The sequence below is a fragment of the Strix uralensis genome, chromosome 3 (assembly GCF_047716275.1).
Source record: "Strix uralensis isolate ZFMK-TIS-50842 chromosome 3, bStrUra1, whole genome shotgun sequence".
NCBI lineage: Eukaryota > Metazoa > Chordata > Aves > Strigiformes > Strigidae > Strix > Strix uralensis.
This window is the reverse complement of record NC_133974.1, coordinates 82,122,974-82,140,168: the sequence shown is the minus strand read 5'-3', so window position 1 is coordinate 82,140,168 and position 17,195 is coordinate 82,122,974. Positions and strand designations below refer to the sequence as shown.

The window sequence follows — 17,195 nt, the reverse complement described above, 5'->3', positions numbered from 1 at the left end:
CAATCCTGTTAATCTTTATTAGCATATTCAGGGGTGTCAACTTTAATATGCATTTCCTGAATAATGAAGCAAAGGTCATTCACTGAACAGATGGCCCTTGAAACTTTACAAGATTCACCAGAGCAGAATGATCCTGCCTTCACAGAGCTCCCTCCTCCAGCTGCATCCCTGTGCTGTCCAGGCAGCCTTATCAGCTCCAAACTCCACGCTATCCACCCCACAACTATAGTTTCACTACTTGCGACTGCTTGAGACATTCCTTGGCTCAGAGGGCCTCCGCTAACCCCCATCCCTTATCTCTCTCAGGCTGTTTTTTCTTGCAGGCCTGTTTCTCTCAGGCCCTGTTTTTGGGGAGTTACAAGTCATCTCTCACAGGTGTTCAAACAAGCTCCAGATAACCTTGCCTATAAACAACACAGCATGAACTTTTTCGTCTGTCATTTAACAGTTAACCTTATTTTTGCCTCCTCCCTAAAACACTAAAGTTTCTTTATCTTGAGGTAGAAGGGAGAGGACATTTTGGAAGGTTACTAACACAACTTTAAAATCAAACAAATATTTAGCTACAGAGAACAAAACTGTTCTTTCAGAAACACCAAATAACTGAAATCCAAATAGCACTAAAACTTCAGCTTTGACAAAGATTTCATAGAAAAGCCTTATGAGACATGAGAACACTGTTCAAAATAAACATGAGTTAACCACGAACAACCAGTAGCTATCGAGTGTCTGTGCCTCATTTGGCTCAGTCTTACATGGTTTAGTTTTCAAAAACAAATCAACCAAGCCACCAAACCACCATTTGAAACAGTGCTTATTTGGAGATCTCTGCAACAATTGAGTCTGTAACTCAAGTTGGGAAAAAACTTCAGAGGATCTCATTTTCATTCCAAAGCAGATAATTTTGAAACCTTAAGAGGTTTTCCTGGACAGGAACACTGTTCTGCAGTTCCACAATCCACTAACAATTCATAAAGATACAGAGATAGATGTATGCACAATAAATATTTGAGAATACCTACTTCAGCTTCAGAGCAAGTAAGGTATTGCTTTTTCCATATTCCTTCCAGATGAAAGCGAAGAGCTGTATATTTTAATTCATTAATTATGGATTAAATGAATGATTAAATGAATATTTTACTTATAGCCAATAAACTGATTCCAGAAAGTTAAATGCTTTCTTTAGCATGTATTGACTAATAAAAATAGCCTGTGTAACATTCTTTATTAAGAGTCTTATTTTTATTTATCAAATGGTAAATTCTCCTATTTTTCCCAAGGCAGAATGGAATATAGAAATCCTGCAACAACAAATAAAGTAAAAAAATTAGGATATGGTGGGAAGGCGAGAGGCTCTGTAAGTCTGTGTTGGTAGCAACATGGATTCTATCTTATGCATATTGTCCATTTCACTCATTATAAGTTCATTTGATAACTTTAGATGATTTAATTTTCTTTATGTCATAGCTTTGCAGAATCAAGGTCCCATCTCTGAATTTTCCAACTTGTCCTGCAGGCCAAATGCTAGGCACTGATTTCTTCCTTTTGGCCTTCCTGAAATAGGAAGAGGAAAAAAAAAAAAATAAGAGAAGCAACAGAAACTCATGAAAATGCTTAATATGATGAAAAATGTCACCTATTTGTGCAATCAGTGTTTGGTATTATGGAATATGAAATCATAGCATGTAATGACCCCAGAATATTTGTTACCTGCATAGCCATTCAAAATTTGCAGCACATTACAGAATGATTTACATTTCAAAAAGTTTAGAAACACAAAGACTTCTGGATAGAGAAAGAAGATAAAGAGTACATTTCAGTGAACCTGCTACACTATGACTAAGAATGCCACTTCATCTTTCACGCCTCTCTATACTGTGGCTCGTGTTTTGCAGAAATTATACCTCAGGGCAAGTGCTCTAAGTATGTGGCATATCCTGGGTCTGCACACAGGGATTTCCATCCATCTCACCTCCACCTGCAGTGTTAAGACATGTTGGGGCAGAACCGACGTATTTTCAGTTAAGCTGCATAACTAAAGCCTCTTGAAACTGCTAGACACAGAGCAATGTCATCATTTTGTGACCATGTTCTTCTGCAGTTGGAGAATTTCCTTCCACTGTGATCTGCATGACTTCTGGTATAAGACTGTGTATAGTTACACAGGGGAAATACACTGGGAAGGGTATACAAAAGCAAGTTAATTTTAATCATGTTAAAACCAGCTCACCTCTCCTTCTGTTCTTTCTTCTTCTTCTTGAGAGAATCACCTTTATGTTCCTGCTTTTAAAGATACATATTTTAATGGAAAAGGAACAGTGCATCTTGACTAAACAACCATCTGCACACGAAACATGAGGTATCCTTTGCTTCACAGAGCGGCAGACATTTAAAGCAGGTTGAGAGACCTCCTGACAGGCCAAGTGATGCAACACACTATGGAGGCACTGCTAGGAGTGCCCAGAGCCCTTCCTGTCACCTTACGGAAAGTACAGCCTTCTCATGACCAACGTGCTGCCCCTGCCACATGAGGAGGCACAAATCCAGACACAGGAGGAGAGAGGCTTGCTTCTTAGGCACGTGACAGATCCTTGGGTCAAAATACGAACTTGCTACCAGGCAGGCGCGCCTAGTCGGCTGACTGAGTGTACCTGTCAAAAAGCAGGGTTCAGCCGTGTCTGGTCATGCACTAGATACACTTTGAGCCACATGACAGAGGAGAAGAAGTAGGTCCCCTGGGAAAGAGGGTGGCAGGAAACAGGCTGAGAGAGCCATTACCTGCCCCACAGCCTGCTGCCACCTACATAAGACTCCATGGGGAGACAGGGAGTAGGCTCGGAGCCAGATGGGCTGTGCTAGAGGATGGATGCAACAAAAACCTCACCCTTGCTTTAAATAATGAGCAAGATCCTAGACGGAATTGTGCTGATATAAAACCAGCTGAAGATCTGGCTCTCTGTGGTTAGACAACATGCAACAAACTTTAATTGAAGGCCATTTTTTTCCCTTAAGAGGCAAGGAAAAAAAACCCAAACCTCCTGATTTTGTGTTGTCAGTCTATCAGCCTCAAAGGATGAGGCAGTAAAACCCAGCAGAACACAAGCTTAACTCTGTGCCCTTCATACTGCACACAACCAGCTTTTACCAATGAGATGAGTCCTGCTGGAGCCAGGAACCCATTCCACGGGGAGCAGCAGGTGTCAAGCTCGGGCACTCCTCCTGCGCCTGAGGCGTTATCTGTCAAGCTCTTGGACTAGCTCTTACATGCTGCCTTTTAATACAGAAAATGTCACACAAACCTTTCCCTTATCATCCTCCTTTGCTGCTTTTTTCTCTTTCATTTTCTCTTGGTAAGTCTTGTAGTTCACATGTTCCTTCTTGGGGGGCTGCAATAAAGATTGGGAGGGATACCACTGATGAAATTTTCAAATAGGTTCAAAAAATATTCACACACTTGCATGGACAGTATTTTAGAAATAGTTTTTTTATTTTAGAAATAGTTTATTTCCTCTTGGGTGAGAGGAAGGGACTTAAGGGATGTAGGGTAGACACACAGAAACCATATCTTTCTTGGTGGAGAGAGTAGAGAGGGATGTTTATGCTCTATCAGTCCTACAAGGTTTCCACATACACACTGAGCTAGAAAGAAAACCCATCCCCTCCTCATCCACCAAAAAAGACCTACAAAATTATTTTTTTCTTTTACACTACTGATGATAAATAGAACTGAAAAGTTTTCTCCCTCTAACTCACTGGGAGAGTGAAGCTTTAAAAAGCAAACCCTTCAATTTAGTTTTGAATGGCCTGATTAAAAATTAGTAAATGTTGTTTTCCACCCCCATCAGTCGTATTTCATCTATACAACTTCTCTAATAACACAACCATACTATTTTTTCAAACATCTACAGAAAATAGACAAGACAGAATAGAAAATTTAAAAGTAAGGATAAAGTGGGAGAAGAGTCAGGGTAGGGAATCTTGTCTTTTAAAGAAGTAGTGCCAAAACCCCCCCGGTGTTTTTTTACCACTTTCCTGCACTGTAACAGCTGGATGATTGCACAGCACAAACCAAGTGACAATTACCTTGGCTCCCAGCATGATAGCACGCTCCTGTTCCCATATGCGTTGTTCCTGCTTCTTGTAGCCAGTGATTCCAAACTTGTGCACTTCCAGACGAGCCTAGAACATTACAGAAAATTGCAATTATTTCATAATTTGTCCAGCCTGTTATAAAATAACTCTTGACAGACCACAGCAAAGTTGTACTCCCAAAGAAACCCTCAATAATACCTGAAATCAGCATGCTATAAAATAAAACTAACTGAGTTTGGAGCTATACTGCAGAACAGTTAACCACTGTCCATCTAAGCTCTGAATGGGGAGGACTGTCAGGGGGACAATTTTTGATTCTCCTCATTTCACATAAAACAACACATGGAATGGATCTCCTTCACATAAAAATGAATCATGTTGTGCTGCACAAAGAACAACGAAATGTGCTACCCACAGCACCCAACATTTACAGGGTGTCCTCATTCCTTGGCTGCAGATCACTTAACCAGTTGAAAAACACAGATGGGCAGATGGTGAAGTGGTTTGACTACACACATACACATAGTTGACACTATACAAGAATACCCTGGCAAAACCTGTGGTGAATTGATAATCTTTTTAAAGTCAGTGGTTAAATCCCCACTGTTCTCAGCAGTACGGAGCTCCATGCAGAATCTCTAGTGAAAGATTTCACTGGATCACAGAACATCCCTGAGCAGATATTAGGCATATAAAACCTGCTTGCACAGATCTGTAAATGAATCAGTATCTAAGAAGGTCAATGCTAGTTATGCTCATATAAGAACAGATGAGAATAATAAGACAAATGGAAACAAGTAATCTGCTGTTTCAAAAATAGATATACTTTTTTCCCCTCCCATCTGAGACCAGAAATCCAAGATTAACACCATGGGCCTGAAAGAGCTATGCTAAACATTATGGGTACTCACATAGCTTTACACAGCTAACGTACAGTGATCCCCTCAAATTCTCACTGAAAGATCAGAAAGAAAGGCCACAGAGTTGCAACATGCCTCTCTTCACACAAAGCAGTTGACAACAGCCAGCATGTTCCTCCTTTGGCATGGCATGCAGTCAAAATTACCTGTTAGGAAATCCTCACCTACAAGATAACCTTTCTTGGAAGCGTTTCCCATTGGTCCCACTGTAGCTTTCCCAAGGATATAAATACACATACCTGCACACTAAAATAGTGAGATTAGATAGGTCCCACTGACTTACTTTTTCAAAGTTAAATTCTTGTTCATTTGCATGTTTCTCTTCATCCAATATTTTGGTCTATAAACAAAATAAAACAATTTGAATTAATATAACAAGGAACACCAGTTTAAATGCTGATTATGATAGTTTTTTGGAAAGCAGTGAAATGTAAAAAGAGTTGTAGAGAAGACCATACAGCTTTCCAGCAGTATATTTTTCTAGCTTTATTACCTGGATTTATGAAAAGAGACACTCTCAACAGCATTTTTAATATGTATATCTTATAGGGTCTTACTGGAACAACCTTGCACAATTTATAGGATACCATTATAGCACAGTGCATATAGCTTTATCCTGCATTTTCTTGCCTGGATCATCTGCTAAGATATTAACAGCTGCAATTAATTTTTATACTTTCAAGAATAAATTACATTTTATATGTAAGTATATGTATATATAAAACCTGCCACGTGAGCGACGTCATGCATATTTCCATTTCCAAATCCGTACCAAACTGCTAATGCAGGACAGGACATGAACTTTTAAGTCATTTTGTTTGAGACAGAGAGGGCAGTGGTAACAGTGCAGTGGTAATAGCACATGTACCAACAGCTGGTGGCAACACGCAGAAACTTAATTTGCAACTGCATGGACATACATTAGTGCACATATCCAGCTTAACTAATGCAAGAGAAACAGCTCCAGAGGATGCACTGTCACTAAATGGCAGATCCCACTTAATGCTGTCTAAAGAAACCACTTGCTCAAAATGAGATCAGTGAAAACTACATCTTTTATACTCATGATTTACACTGAGACCTTCCATCAGCAGTTCTCAGTTTGGAGGAACTCTCGGGAGGGGGGTGGGGGGCAGATCATATCCTAGGAAGAAAAAGAAGTGCAAAATCCCCAGGGAGAGCTCCACACCTGCTCGCTATGGGAGTGTCCCAGATGGGACACTTCAGAGAAGTAACAAATCTCCAAAGGTTATTTTAGACTGCGTCCGACTCCTGATTTCAGGGAGGACATGCTGAACCACCTCTCTGAGCGTATGGTCTGCCTGCTCCCAATTGTGCTGACGCAGGCAGACAAACTGCAGTCTGTTCAAGAGTAGCATCCACTTGCTCGTCTTTCCCTGTTTGCTCTCAAGGGCACTATCCCCTCTAAGGAAGCAGGGGTACAACAGATGTATTAAAACTGAACCTGAACGCTTTTAATGCATTTCCTTTTAACTCTCCAGGACATTAAGTCACACTGAGTCACAGGTTCAGGTCCCATGGTACATCAGGGCTTTCCTCTGCATCTACCAAAGCCAAACCCAAACATCTCTCAACTCTGAAAAAGCCTCTATATAAAACTGTCCATTTTGACCACAAATAAACCTGGTTATTTTCAGAGCATTTTACTAAGAAGCGTAACACCAGTCTTTTCAGGCAGAAAAACTTAAGTTATAAAAAGCATAAGAAAATAAATATCTAGGGCAATTTTTAGAGGAAAACGTGCCCGAAAAAGCACAAAAGTTTATGGATTCAACCAGCCGCTTGGTCAGTCTCTTGAACTTCCCAATTCTAAGCAGTCAAACCCCAGATATCAGTAAGTGTCCCTGAATTCAAGACAGCCATGTGTTGGTCCATCTGGACTTACTTTAGAATTGGGCTTCTGATGTTATGACCATAAACATGACTTAAAGAAAACAAACAGAGAAGCTATAAGATCTGGAGACTGATCAACAAGCAAGGGACCCTCTGCTTGGTGTGGAAGGCAGCTCAGCTTACAGCCAAGCCTATCCAGGCCTCTCTGTTGAAGCAACTCAGCTACAGTTTCTGGTAGCATGAGGGAATTTAGCATGAACAAACCAAACCAGAAGACTGAGATCTAATGCTGTCATGCCCTCCCCATTGACCACCCAACACTGATACTCCAAGCCGCATGTTGCTTGTGAACAGCCGAGCGTTGCTGCGATGCCAGAGAAGAGAAGGAAGCTTTGGCACCTCACACCCACACCTATTAATGAGAACAGAGCAGCACACAAAACGCTTAGGCACAGAAGTAGCCAAGAGGCTTTGCTTCCCGTTTCATTCACTTCTTGCTGTATTGGCAGTCCTATCTGCAGATCAATTTATTTTGCTGGATATATCTATTTCAAATATAGTATACTTATCCAGGGATCTCCTGAAATTGGAAAAAAAAAAGTCTTCAAGTCCTGCCCCCACCCCTGCTTCAGCCTGCCCCTGTCAGCAGCCCAGCTGGAAATCAGCAGGACTGGATGCCATCAAGCTGAGCACACAGATCGCCAAAGGATCCCGGATTTCCAGCCAGCTGTGTTAGCAAGAGGGAAGACTAGGCACGGAAGGGGGAATTATGGAAGGTATCTCACAATTTATGGTGGCAGACTGGAGAGACAGGAAAAAAAAAAAAGCGCCAAACATGCAAAGAGTTTTGTTTGGTTTTAACTGTCACCAGAAGTGGGCATCCCAGTCCAGCACCTGCTCAATGTCAAGTCTCCGGCGTGGGTTATTAAAAAAAAAAAAAAAAATAACCGCGCTTTAAAGAACCAGCAAGATATTCAGCGGTATCGGTGCCGTGCCCAAGGAGGGCACCCCGTGACAAGGTGGCCCCTGCTCGGGGCCAGCAGCACCCATGCCTGCAGGAAAGGGACCCACCCACTCACCGCCCGGCCCTACCTGGGCACCGCCGGTGGGTGCTGCCGAGGGGCTGGGCCGCCCCTTCCTCTTCCTCCCACGAAACACCACGACCTCCACGGCCGGGGGTGCGGCGGGTGGCGGCGGGACGGCGGCGGCGCCCAGCTCGGCCCGCAGCTCCCCGAAAAAGTCGCGGGCTCCACGCCGCCCGCCCGCCGCCCCGCCGGCACTACCCGCCGCCGGCTGCGGTTCCCGGCTCTCCTGCTCCGCCGCCGCCCCTGCGCTCGCCGCACAGTCCTCCGCGGCACGCCGAGGGCTGGGCTCCTCACCTGCGTGCCGAACACATGCCTCGGGTCAGCTGTGCGCGGCAGCCATCACTCCGCTTCAGAGTGAACACGCCCGGCCTCCTCCCTTCCCCGGCCCCCAGGGAAGGCCGCAGTGCTGCCGGCCTCGGCACAGTGCCCAGCCCCACTCCGCACCGCTGAGCGGCCCGCGGCGTGGCGTGGCGCGGCGCGGCCCCGCTCTCTCACCCACCCAGGTCGTAGAGGGCGCCGAGCACCGCCTCCAGCCGGCGGCACGGCTCCCGCGACCCCATGGCTGCTGCGGGACGGCGGGCGGAAGGACATTTGATCCCCAGCGGCTCCCGTCGCCCCCAAGATGGCGCCGCCCATCGCGCTGTCTCCCCGCCCTCCCCCGCGCCTGCCGCAGCGCACCGGGCAGCCGGGCCGGGGCGGCGCGGGGCCATGGGCGCCGCGGGCGGCGGCTGCGGGCGGGAGACCGCCGCGACGGGGTAGGGCGGGCGAGCGGGGCGCGGGGCGGCGCGGCGGAGCTCGCAGGACCATGGCGGCGGCGGCGGCGGCGGGAGCAGCGGCGCCCGGGCGGGCGCGGCGAGGGGCGCCCATGTACTCGGTAGGCAGCGGCGGCGCGGGGGGAGCGGGGCGTGGTGCCGCGGGGGAAGGGGGCCGCCCGCCTCACCCCCGCGCCGCGTCGGTGCCGTTCACTCTGAAGCGGAGTGACGGCGCTTGGCGCGACCTCCCGCCCACCCGCTTTGGGGCTCTGGAGGGGGGGTTTCCAGGGTTTCTGCTGGGCGCGGGTGTGTCGCGCACAAGCCTCCCCGGCCCTACCCCTATCGCGGGGCGGGGGCAGGCGGCGGCGGCGCGGCCCTGGAGCGGGGGCTGCGCGCTGCCGGACTCGGGAGGGGACGAGGCCTCTCCCGGGCCCCGGCAGGGGCAGGTCGCGGCCAAGCGGGAACTGGACGCTTCCCCTCAGAAGCTCACCTTCCCCAGCCGCTGCGGGCCCCTAGCCCGCCTCGCCTCCACAGTACCAGTCGTGTCAGTCGCGACAGTCACAGCTCCCGATTCCGAATGCCGCTTTTCCCCTCAGATACGCTGTGAAACGCCAGCTGGCCTAAAAAGGGTGGGAAGCGGCTGGGACTCTTCTTTAGAGAGGTTTTGTCCAGCAGCCCTGGGACCAGGCCTGGCGGAGAGGCTGGCTGGGCAGCAGGTGCCTGAGCACCGGGCGCTTCACCAGGCTGCCCCGCGGCTGCACCAGAACCTGCCAGTGACGACGAATTCAGCACTAGAAAATTGTCACGGAGATGGAGTGGCCAAAGCGGATTTTCCTGCGTTACATGGTAGAAATGACTTCATTGACCTTGTTTTTTCTCTGCGGCTCCTATGCCAGCCTCAGACAAGGAGATTTGGGCGTGGGGTTCTAACCCCCCCCCCCTCTACTTGCATTAGGAGGAGGGGACTGGGGAGAGGGGGAAACAGCTCCTGGTTTCAGCAGAGATTCCCACACTCCTCTCCTATGTCTCCTTGGCTGTACGCTGGTATCCCAAGTGCACCATGAGCACCCTCGTTTTATTGCTTTCAAAGGTTATTTGGAAGGAGAGGAGTTCCAGGCTCCTGCTGTTTTGCTTTTGTACTTCACCGATGTTGCAGTAACACTGCACGTAACTGAATTTTCCTGTGTCAAGGTTTCCAACAGCCTATTTTCTAAATGTGCTTTCAACTAAGCAATTGAATCTGGAGGAACAGTTTGGCCATAATGTGTAAAAGCAGCATTATTCTTCTTAAGTGTTTAGTAAAGTGTGTGTTTTGGCTCCCTCAGCACTACTTCAGTATGGGGCGTGAAAATAACTATTGCCACGGAGAGAAATCAGTTGCACGTCAAATCTGGAGACATCAAATGGGGAGCAGTGGCAGAGAGGTGACTTTTCAATTGACCGTGGCCTTTACAAAACTCTGGTTGCCAGAGCTGTGTTGGAGAACGGCTGTAGCAGCATGGTGACTGCTGATGTGGCCGATGATACCCGAGCTGATTGCTGCGTTTCTTTGTCTGGGTTTCGTGTAGTTGCACGTTGCAGGATTTAAACTTTGCTAATTGACATAAATGTTGCTTAGATTTTCTGAGCAATGACTTGTCGCATACTGATGTAAGTAGGTGTATACTTAGAGACAACTAATATTTTCTGATGCTATTCTGAGCTATCTTTTTTGCTATTACAGAGTATAAGGGATTTTTCTTCTGTTTATTTTTATTCGAGGGGGTAGATATAAGGTATCAATGACAACAGATGATTAATACAAGCTATTACCAGTCCTCTTAACAGTTCTTAGCTTACTTGGCTCTTGCAAAACATCAACTAGTTGAATGGTGTGGAAGAAGAAAGATTGAAAACTGTAATGGTAAAGTGTATAGGAAAAAAAAACCCTAAAAGTTTTAAATGAATATGGGCTTGGGTTTAATACCTTGTATAGGATTGTTTTAAAAGTCCATGGAGAGTTCGTTTCTGCAGTTACTGTGGGACAATTCTCTAAATTACAGTAGTGCGAAGAAAAGTTAGATGACCTACAAAATACTACTGTAGTAGAAGGATGGTATCCAAATTTGACTATACTGTGTGGGGAAAAGAATATGAGAAGGTCAAACGTTATAGCAGGATTTCTGTTCTCTGATAAAATGAAATTGGCTTTCGATACAGTTGAGGCTTTGAAGGATTTTTTTGTGGTTCTTAAGTGGAGATATTCCTGATTTGAGATTTTTTGGTTTGTTTTGCCAAATTATCTTGTCTCAATGAATGGACAGGAACTAAATGTTTGTTCTCTACTTACATTAAATGTCAACTGCTTTGAGAGTGTTGCTGATGTGGCTGTGGTCAGCTGGCAGTGAAACCTGACTCCCTCTCCCAAGGTTGAAAACCCAGCCGCCACTGCTGGGCGTTTTGCTTATCTCTTCCTGGTGTTCTCCTGTATGTTTGCTGGCCAGGCTTACCTCTCAACACCAGCAAAGGTTACTGAAAGAGCCCAGGAAACAGCATGTTTTACCCTTCCATTATCAGACTGGTTCTGCACAGGTTGTATATAGGGAGAGGAGGAAGAATGAATGGAAGGGATGCCTGTGCTACCCTTCAAGTGATGCTGTAGAGGAAGTCATAAGCATTTTTATTTTTAGCATCTTCTTCTAATAAATATGTTTGATCATAACCAGTACTTTTGTATTTGTGTTTCACAGAGGCTTGCTCCGGTTGCCTTGCTTGTCTGGTGGCTATTGCTGATGTTTTGAAGTTTAGAGAAATACATTTTCAGTTTTGGAAGGACTGAGGGGTCATTCATACAAACTGTGGTGTTCTAGAAGATAATAGGAGACATCTCTCTCCAGCACAGGGGATGCCTACTGACTTAAGGGGAAGAGTTTTGTCACTGATATTTCTGCAGCAGGATGGATCCACAATTAGTTCTTGATGTACCGTTTGTTTTCCGGCTTAGCAGTGGTGTTGGTTACTCAGAGGCTGTGCTCTCTTTTTACCTGTGTGTGTACCATATTGTATTTTGATCTTCACATGGCTGATAATGTGGTTTTTTTGTTTGTTCCTGCCTGACTGTGTTTTATGTACCTTATGTCCAAGCTTGGTGAAAGCCAGCACAAATCACTAAAGTCCCAGATGCAACTGAAAGTAGCAGGGATTATTTTTTTATGTGTTGACTATTATGTTTTTATAATGTCATTATGGCATTGTCTTCATGCAGCTATGAGAGTCAGAATCAAAGGTGTTTTAGTTAATACCTATTAATCATGGAGAAGCTGGAGGCAAGGCACTTTAGCTTTCAAAGCCCAGGCGTTTTCTCAACTTCTTCCTCTTGGGCAGAATTAAGTAACGTGGCATAGGGTGATTTGGGGATCTTTGCAGTTGGAAAGGGTTGAGGTTTTGTTTTGGTTTTTTTTCCCCTTTTCTTTTTAGTTTCTTTCTGCAGCATTGTTCCAAGCAGGTAATATTTGTTCATGCACTCAGAGTGTGGAATGCAAACAGTATAGAAAGCTAAAAATAAACCCCAAAGATTGCAAAAGTATGGCGTGCTATTATTTTGGTACTGTAGCCAAGCAGACCACTGAATGGCTAGAGGCAGTGTCTCATTCTTTATTTGTGTGTTCCCAGCAGAAAGAGCTCATGTCAAAGAAGAGAGATGAGTTTGAAGATATCTTGGAGGAAAGACGATTGTCCAGTGACTTGAGATACGCAATGAAATGTTATACTCCTGTGATCTACAAGGGACTTTCACCTTGCAAGCCAAACGCTATTAAAAGTGCTGTTCTCCAGTCAGAGCAAGTTCAATATGTTATCAAGCAGGTGAGACTGGAGATTGAGCTGTAAGACGACGTGCATTGAACACAGACAAGCTTTGTGTGGCAGCAGGGAAAAAGATGATTGTTGCTGACCTTGTCAAACATGACAGCTGTAGTTTGAAAGATAGTCCAATAAATTAGTAACATTAGAAAGAAATTGAAGCATGATAGGGCTGAGGTTCTTCAGCCAAGTCTTAAAATCTAACCCAAATGCACTTCAAAGATTTACGTTGTGAATATCCCTGCAAACATAGGTTTCATTTTACTAGTCAAAATTGCACACAGCCTTCTTCAGATCAGTAATATAAGAAATGTTCTTTGAATTTAAATCTCCTCTGAAGATGCTAGAGGTTAAAACATTCAGATGGGGTGTTTGGGGGGGGAAAATTGTTGTACACTCTTCCCCCCCCACCATTGACATTTAAGCTTATTCTTGATTTTGAACAGCTTTAACTTGGCTTTCTCTTGTTGGCTGACACCAAAGAGATTCTGTATGATTAGATGCATGCCTATCACATAAAATATAATCTTGTGGACTGTTGCAGTAGTTCTGCCATAATTGTCGTGGCACATAGAACGGTGTGCGTGGGCAGGGAGAAGGGAACAACATCTGACTGCTATTTTGTTTTGTTTCTCTTTAGTTAGCAAAAGAGATGGGAGAATCACCTGATATTATTCAAGAAGAAGCCACGGAAATCCTGGATGAGATGGGCCACAGTATGCAATTAGGAGCTGTCAGATTTTTTGCATTTACATTGAGCAAAATATTTAAACAACTTTTCCAGAGAGTTTGTGTGAATGAAGAAGGAATGCAGAGAGTGAGTACTGGTGGGGGAAAAAAAAGTTCTAATATTTTCATATACCAGTCACATGGACAAAGGCTCTAATCTTTGCTTCAAGTAACAAATATGAAAAAAAAAGACTGCACTTGTGTTTGTTACTTCATTTCTTAATAAGCGTGAGGGGAAAGACAGATGATATATAAGTATTTTAGAGGCAAACAGCAGGACTTTTTGTACATTTTCTAAATGCTTCCTATGGTAAGGAATACCATGTGTCAGCGATTTTGTTAGATCAGCCACTGAGAGAGTTTTTCTATCTGATACTGTACATTTAATAATGCATTTAGCTGAATTGGGGATGAAAACCTAATGTTATGTGGCTGAGTGGGTTGGCTGTTCTGCAAAACCTTCATACAGCTAAGAATGGTGAAATATTGTGCACCTCTGAGGCAGCTAATGCTTTAAATTTGCCTCAGTTACCTGGGGAGCTCTTGTCCCCCTGTTTCATTGCAGGATGCCGCTGTTCTGGAGGGTGCAGCACATTCCCTGGAAGACAGCGATGTCAGCCCTGACAACCCCTGTTGGGTTTCTCATCCCCATCAAAAGGGATTTGAATTAGACTGTCAAGCCCTGGCTTTTGAGTCCTGTGATGCTTGTAAACCACAGGTTGCTAGTCTGGAAACAATTGCTCCAAATTTCCTGTGGTTCCATGCTGAAAAAGGTATAGAGTAGGTGGTCAGAGAAACCACCCTCAAACAAATCAGTTTCTGTTTGCCTTAAGCCCTGTGAAGTTCTGTACTGTAAATTTCAACAGTCAATCTGTAAATACTGGAACAATATTGTTTGTGCTGGTATTTTTTTCAGTTGCAACACGCCATTCAGGAGCATCCAGTTGTACTGCTGCCCAGTCACCGAAGCTACGTAGACTTTCTGATGCTGTCTTATTTGCTATATACGTATGACTTGGCTTTGCCTGTTATTGCTGCAGGAATAGGCAAGTATGTTCTTTTAACAATATTTTCAGGATTCAGAGAATTGGTAGCAAGGAGTCTGGTAACTGCTACTATAAGTAGTTGTTTTTAACTTCTGTTCCAAATATGTCTTGTTAAAACCTCTTTGGGTGAGATGCTCACAGCATTTGAAAGCTTCCCATTGCTCCTGAGTCCAATCAAAGGTGAATTTTTTCATAGCAAGTTCACCCAGAACTCTGTAGACCCAAGGCTGGGGCAAAGACAGGTGTTGTGAAGAAGACTTCTATGTTGCTTTTTTGGCCTGGGAACAGGTGAAAACTTGCCCAAGAGCTACTGTGTATGCAGAACCCTTTGTGATTCTTTGTACAGTTTTAAGTGCAGTCATAGTAGCCAGATATGAAGTGCCAGCCACCGCGGGCTTGTTGCTGGTGTGACTGATTCCCTTGAAGGATTGGCAGGAGTCTGTTATGTGAAGTGCTGAGAACAGAGCTAGCTGGGAAACGAAATTTCACATCAGAGGTCACAATTTTAGACATACTTAATTCTAAAGCAGATGAAGCCAGTATATTTGCGGGAAACAATTCTTGAAGACTTTAACAGTGAATATCTTCTGAGTTAATGTGCTTTTTGAAAATCCAAACCCTGACAGCACTTAACTGAGAAACCTGATCTTGGAAGTTTCAGGTATCAACCAGGTCTTCTAAGCAGGCAGATGACAACCTCGGGTCTGGTGCCGTGCTGTAATGTGCACAGGCAAGGTAGCAAAGATCTGGAACCTACTACTCTACTGTAGTCTACTTTTCCAGTCAGGGGGTTAGGAAAACCAGTATAAAATCAACAGAAGCTGGGAGAATGTGCTTTCTAGGGAAGATGAGATTCTGCTGATCTTTGAGTTAGTGGTACCTTGCTTCTGGGTGATGCACGTTAGATTCTGGTGAATTCAGAAGTTGGAGTCTCATAGCTGCCTCGGTCAAGGTGTTGCAGCTGCTCACCTGTCGTGCATTGTTCAGAATCTGTGCACATGCTGTCATAGGTATCAGTGTAATCTTTTGCTGACTTTTGGATTAGAGCCTTTTTGAGTTTGGAGCCTCAAAACAGTATCTTGAGATACTATTTGCTTAGCTTAGAGGGATTTTTTTAGTGATTAACATTTTTTAAAGTGTTTTGGGGTCAAAGTTCTTCAGAATTAGAGGCTTGCTGCTTGATTGTACTGCTGCATGTGTGTATTAAATTTCTCTGGAGAAAACACAGTTCTCTATGGCTCTAGTTGTATCTACTGCATATTGTGTAAGAGGTTCACAAGATGCGGTTTACAAACTCACTCTCAAAGTGGTACTTAATGCTGAGTGCAGAGACGCTCTCCTGATATAGATGGTAAGTGCCTCTGATTTATTAGTTATCACTTGGTTTCAAGCAACATATGGAAAGATCTATGGGGATTAGCTAAGGGAAGGTAAACAGTTGCCAGTAACATCAGAGTACATGCTCATACAGTACATTAACAGGAATCTAGCTGGTGCTGGGGTCATGTTTCTGTCTCAGGCCTTGGGAGCAAGTCAGATTAGAGGCTGTTGTGGTTTGAGCCCAGAGGGAAACTGTGCACTGTGCAGCTGTTTGCTCACTCCTTCTCCCTCAGGAAAGGGAAGGAGAAAAATACAACAAAAGGCTCGGAAATCGAGATAAGGACAGGGAAGGATGACTCGCCCGTTATGGGCACAGGCAAAAGACAGACTTGTTAGGGGAAGAAAAAGAACATCAATTTAATTCAAACACCACCAACAACACTTAACAAACAGAGCAGGACAGTGAGAGGCTTTACCACATCTTAAAAACACCTTCCCCTCACCCCTCCCTTCTTCCCTGGCTGAGTTTTGCTCCTGATTTCTCTACCTCCTCCCCCTGCAGTGGCGCAGGGGGCAGGGAATGGGGGTTGCAGTCAGTCCCTCATACATTGCTGAGGAGGAAGGAGCGGCAGAAACAGAGGACTCCTCACACTCTTTCCCTGCTCCAGCATGGTGTCCCTCTCACAGGAGACAGTATTCCATGAACTTTCTCCGACATAAGTCCTTCCCATGGGTTGCAGCTGATCCAAGCTGCTCCAGGGTGGGTCCCTCCCACGTGTTGCAGTCTTGCCAGCACTGAACTACAACAATGCAGACTTCCCGCAGAGTCCCGGCCTTCTTCGGGTGCAGCCACTTTCTCTGGCATTGGGTCCTCTGTGGGCTGCAGGGGGGCTCTGCCTTGGCACACCTCCCCCCCTTCCTCCCCCTCCTTTATTCCACTGACCTCAGTGTTTGTGTAAGTGTCTCCCTCAGAACTCTTCCTCACAACTCCAACTCCTCCTCCCAGGTTCCCCTTCTTAAATATGTTATCACAGAGGCACGGCCACCATCGCTAATTGGCTCGGCCTTGGCGCAGAGGTGGGTCCAACTTGGAGCTGGGGGAGCTGTAGCCGCTTCCCTCAGTACCAAACCTCCGCCACACAAACACACAAACCCAACACATCGGCGCAGAGCTGGTGAGGTGGTGTGGGCTTGAGGTATGTGAAAGGATGCGCTTTGGTCCCAGTTTGTGTGGTAGCAGTGTGATGGGAAGAGGCATTGGGCATGCAGCCAGCATCCTGATTGGGAGGTTGAGTACACGGCAGGAGGGTGGAAGTAAGAGAGGCGATAGAGTCTATGTTGTGGTGAGAGGAAGGTTAGTAGGAGGGTAAGGGAAAGAGATGGACTTCTGCACATGGGAAGCTCTGACAGCTGCTATTGCTGCCCAGGGTCTTGTAGCCAATTTCTTTTTATCTATTTTTTCTTATATATATATATATGTCACATATATGTGTGTGTGACACAGTATATGACATCTTCAAAGCAGTCATTGTCCGTGTCGCAGCTGGAAATGTGAAT

General features: G+C 45.2%; 2 protein-coding genes across 6 annotated transcripts in view; one reads left to right on the top strand and one right to left on the bottom strand.

The window, feature by feature from the left end:
• Nucleotides 1–1,208: 1,208 nt before the first annotated feature.
• On the bottom strand, nt 1,209–8,580 carry FSAF1 (40S small subunit processome assembly factor 1). Of its 2 annotated transcripts, none has more exons than XM_074863081.1 (7): nt 8,451–8,580; nt 7,959–8,245; nt 5,296–5,352; nt 4,084–4,179; nt 3,300–3,386; nt 2,231–2,283; nt 1,209–1,554 (listed from the first exon to the last, which is right to left on the bottom strand). In XM_074863081.1, the coding sequence occupies exons 1-7, from the start codon at nt 8,509–8,511 to the stop codon at nt 1,425–1,427; spliced, it is 771 nt and encodes a 256-aa protein (XP_074719182.1). In that variant the 5' UTR covers nt 8,512–8,580; the 3' UTR covers nt 1,209–1,424. The 2 variants fall into 2 exon arrangements, with proteins under 2 accessions (XP_074719182.1, XP_074719183.1); XM_074863082.1 differs by having other exon boundaries at nt 2,231–2,280.
• GNPAT (glyceronephosphate O-acyltransferase) overlaps nt 8,540–17,195 on the top strand; it is a 21,069-nt gene continuing 12,413 nt past the window's right edge. Inside the window, exons 1-4 of one of the 4 annotated variants that reach the window (XM_074863073.1) lie at nt 8,540–8,825; nt 12,358–12,546; nt 13,184–13,360; nt 14,189–14,318. In XM_074863073.1, coding sequence (XP_074719174.1) covers nt 8,574–8,825; nt 12,358–12,546; nt 13,184–13,360; nt 14,189–14,318 — 748 coding nt within the window. In that variant the 5' untranslated portion in view covers nt 8,540–8,573. Of the gene's footprint in view, nt 8,826–9,498; nt 9,550–12,354; nt 12,547–13,183; nt 13,361–14,188; nt 14,319–17,195 lie in introns of those variants that run through there. The other 3 variants (XM_074863072.1, XM_074863076.1, XM_074863075.1) reach the window with 3 other exon arrangements.

Excerpts from the sequence above, each read along its gene's own strand:
- FSAF1 (XM_074863081.1), bottom strand. The coding sequence starts at position 8,511 with ATGGGGTCGCGGGAGCCGTGCCGCCGGCTGGAGGCGGTGCTCGGCGCC. Across the intron at positions 8,246-8,450 it reads CGGCGCCCTCTACGACCTGG|GTGAGGAGCCCAGCCCTCGG; the intron begins GTGGGTGAGAGA and ends TTCGGCACGCAG. Across the intron at positions 1,555-2,230 it reads AAGAAAGAACAGAAGGAGAG|GAAGGCCAAAAGGAAGAAAT; the intron begins GTGAGCTGGTTT and ends TTCCTATTTCAG.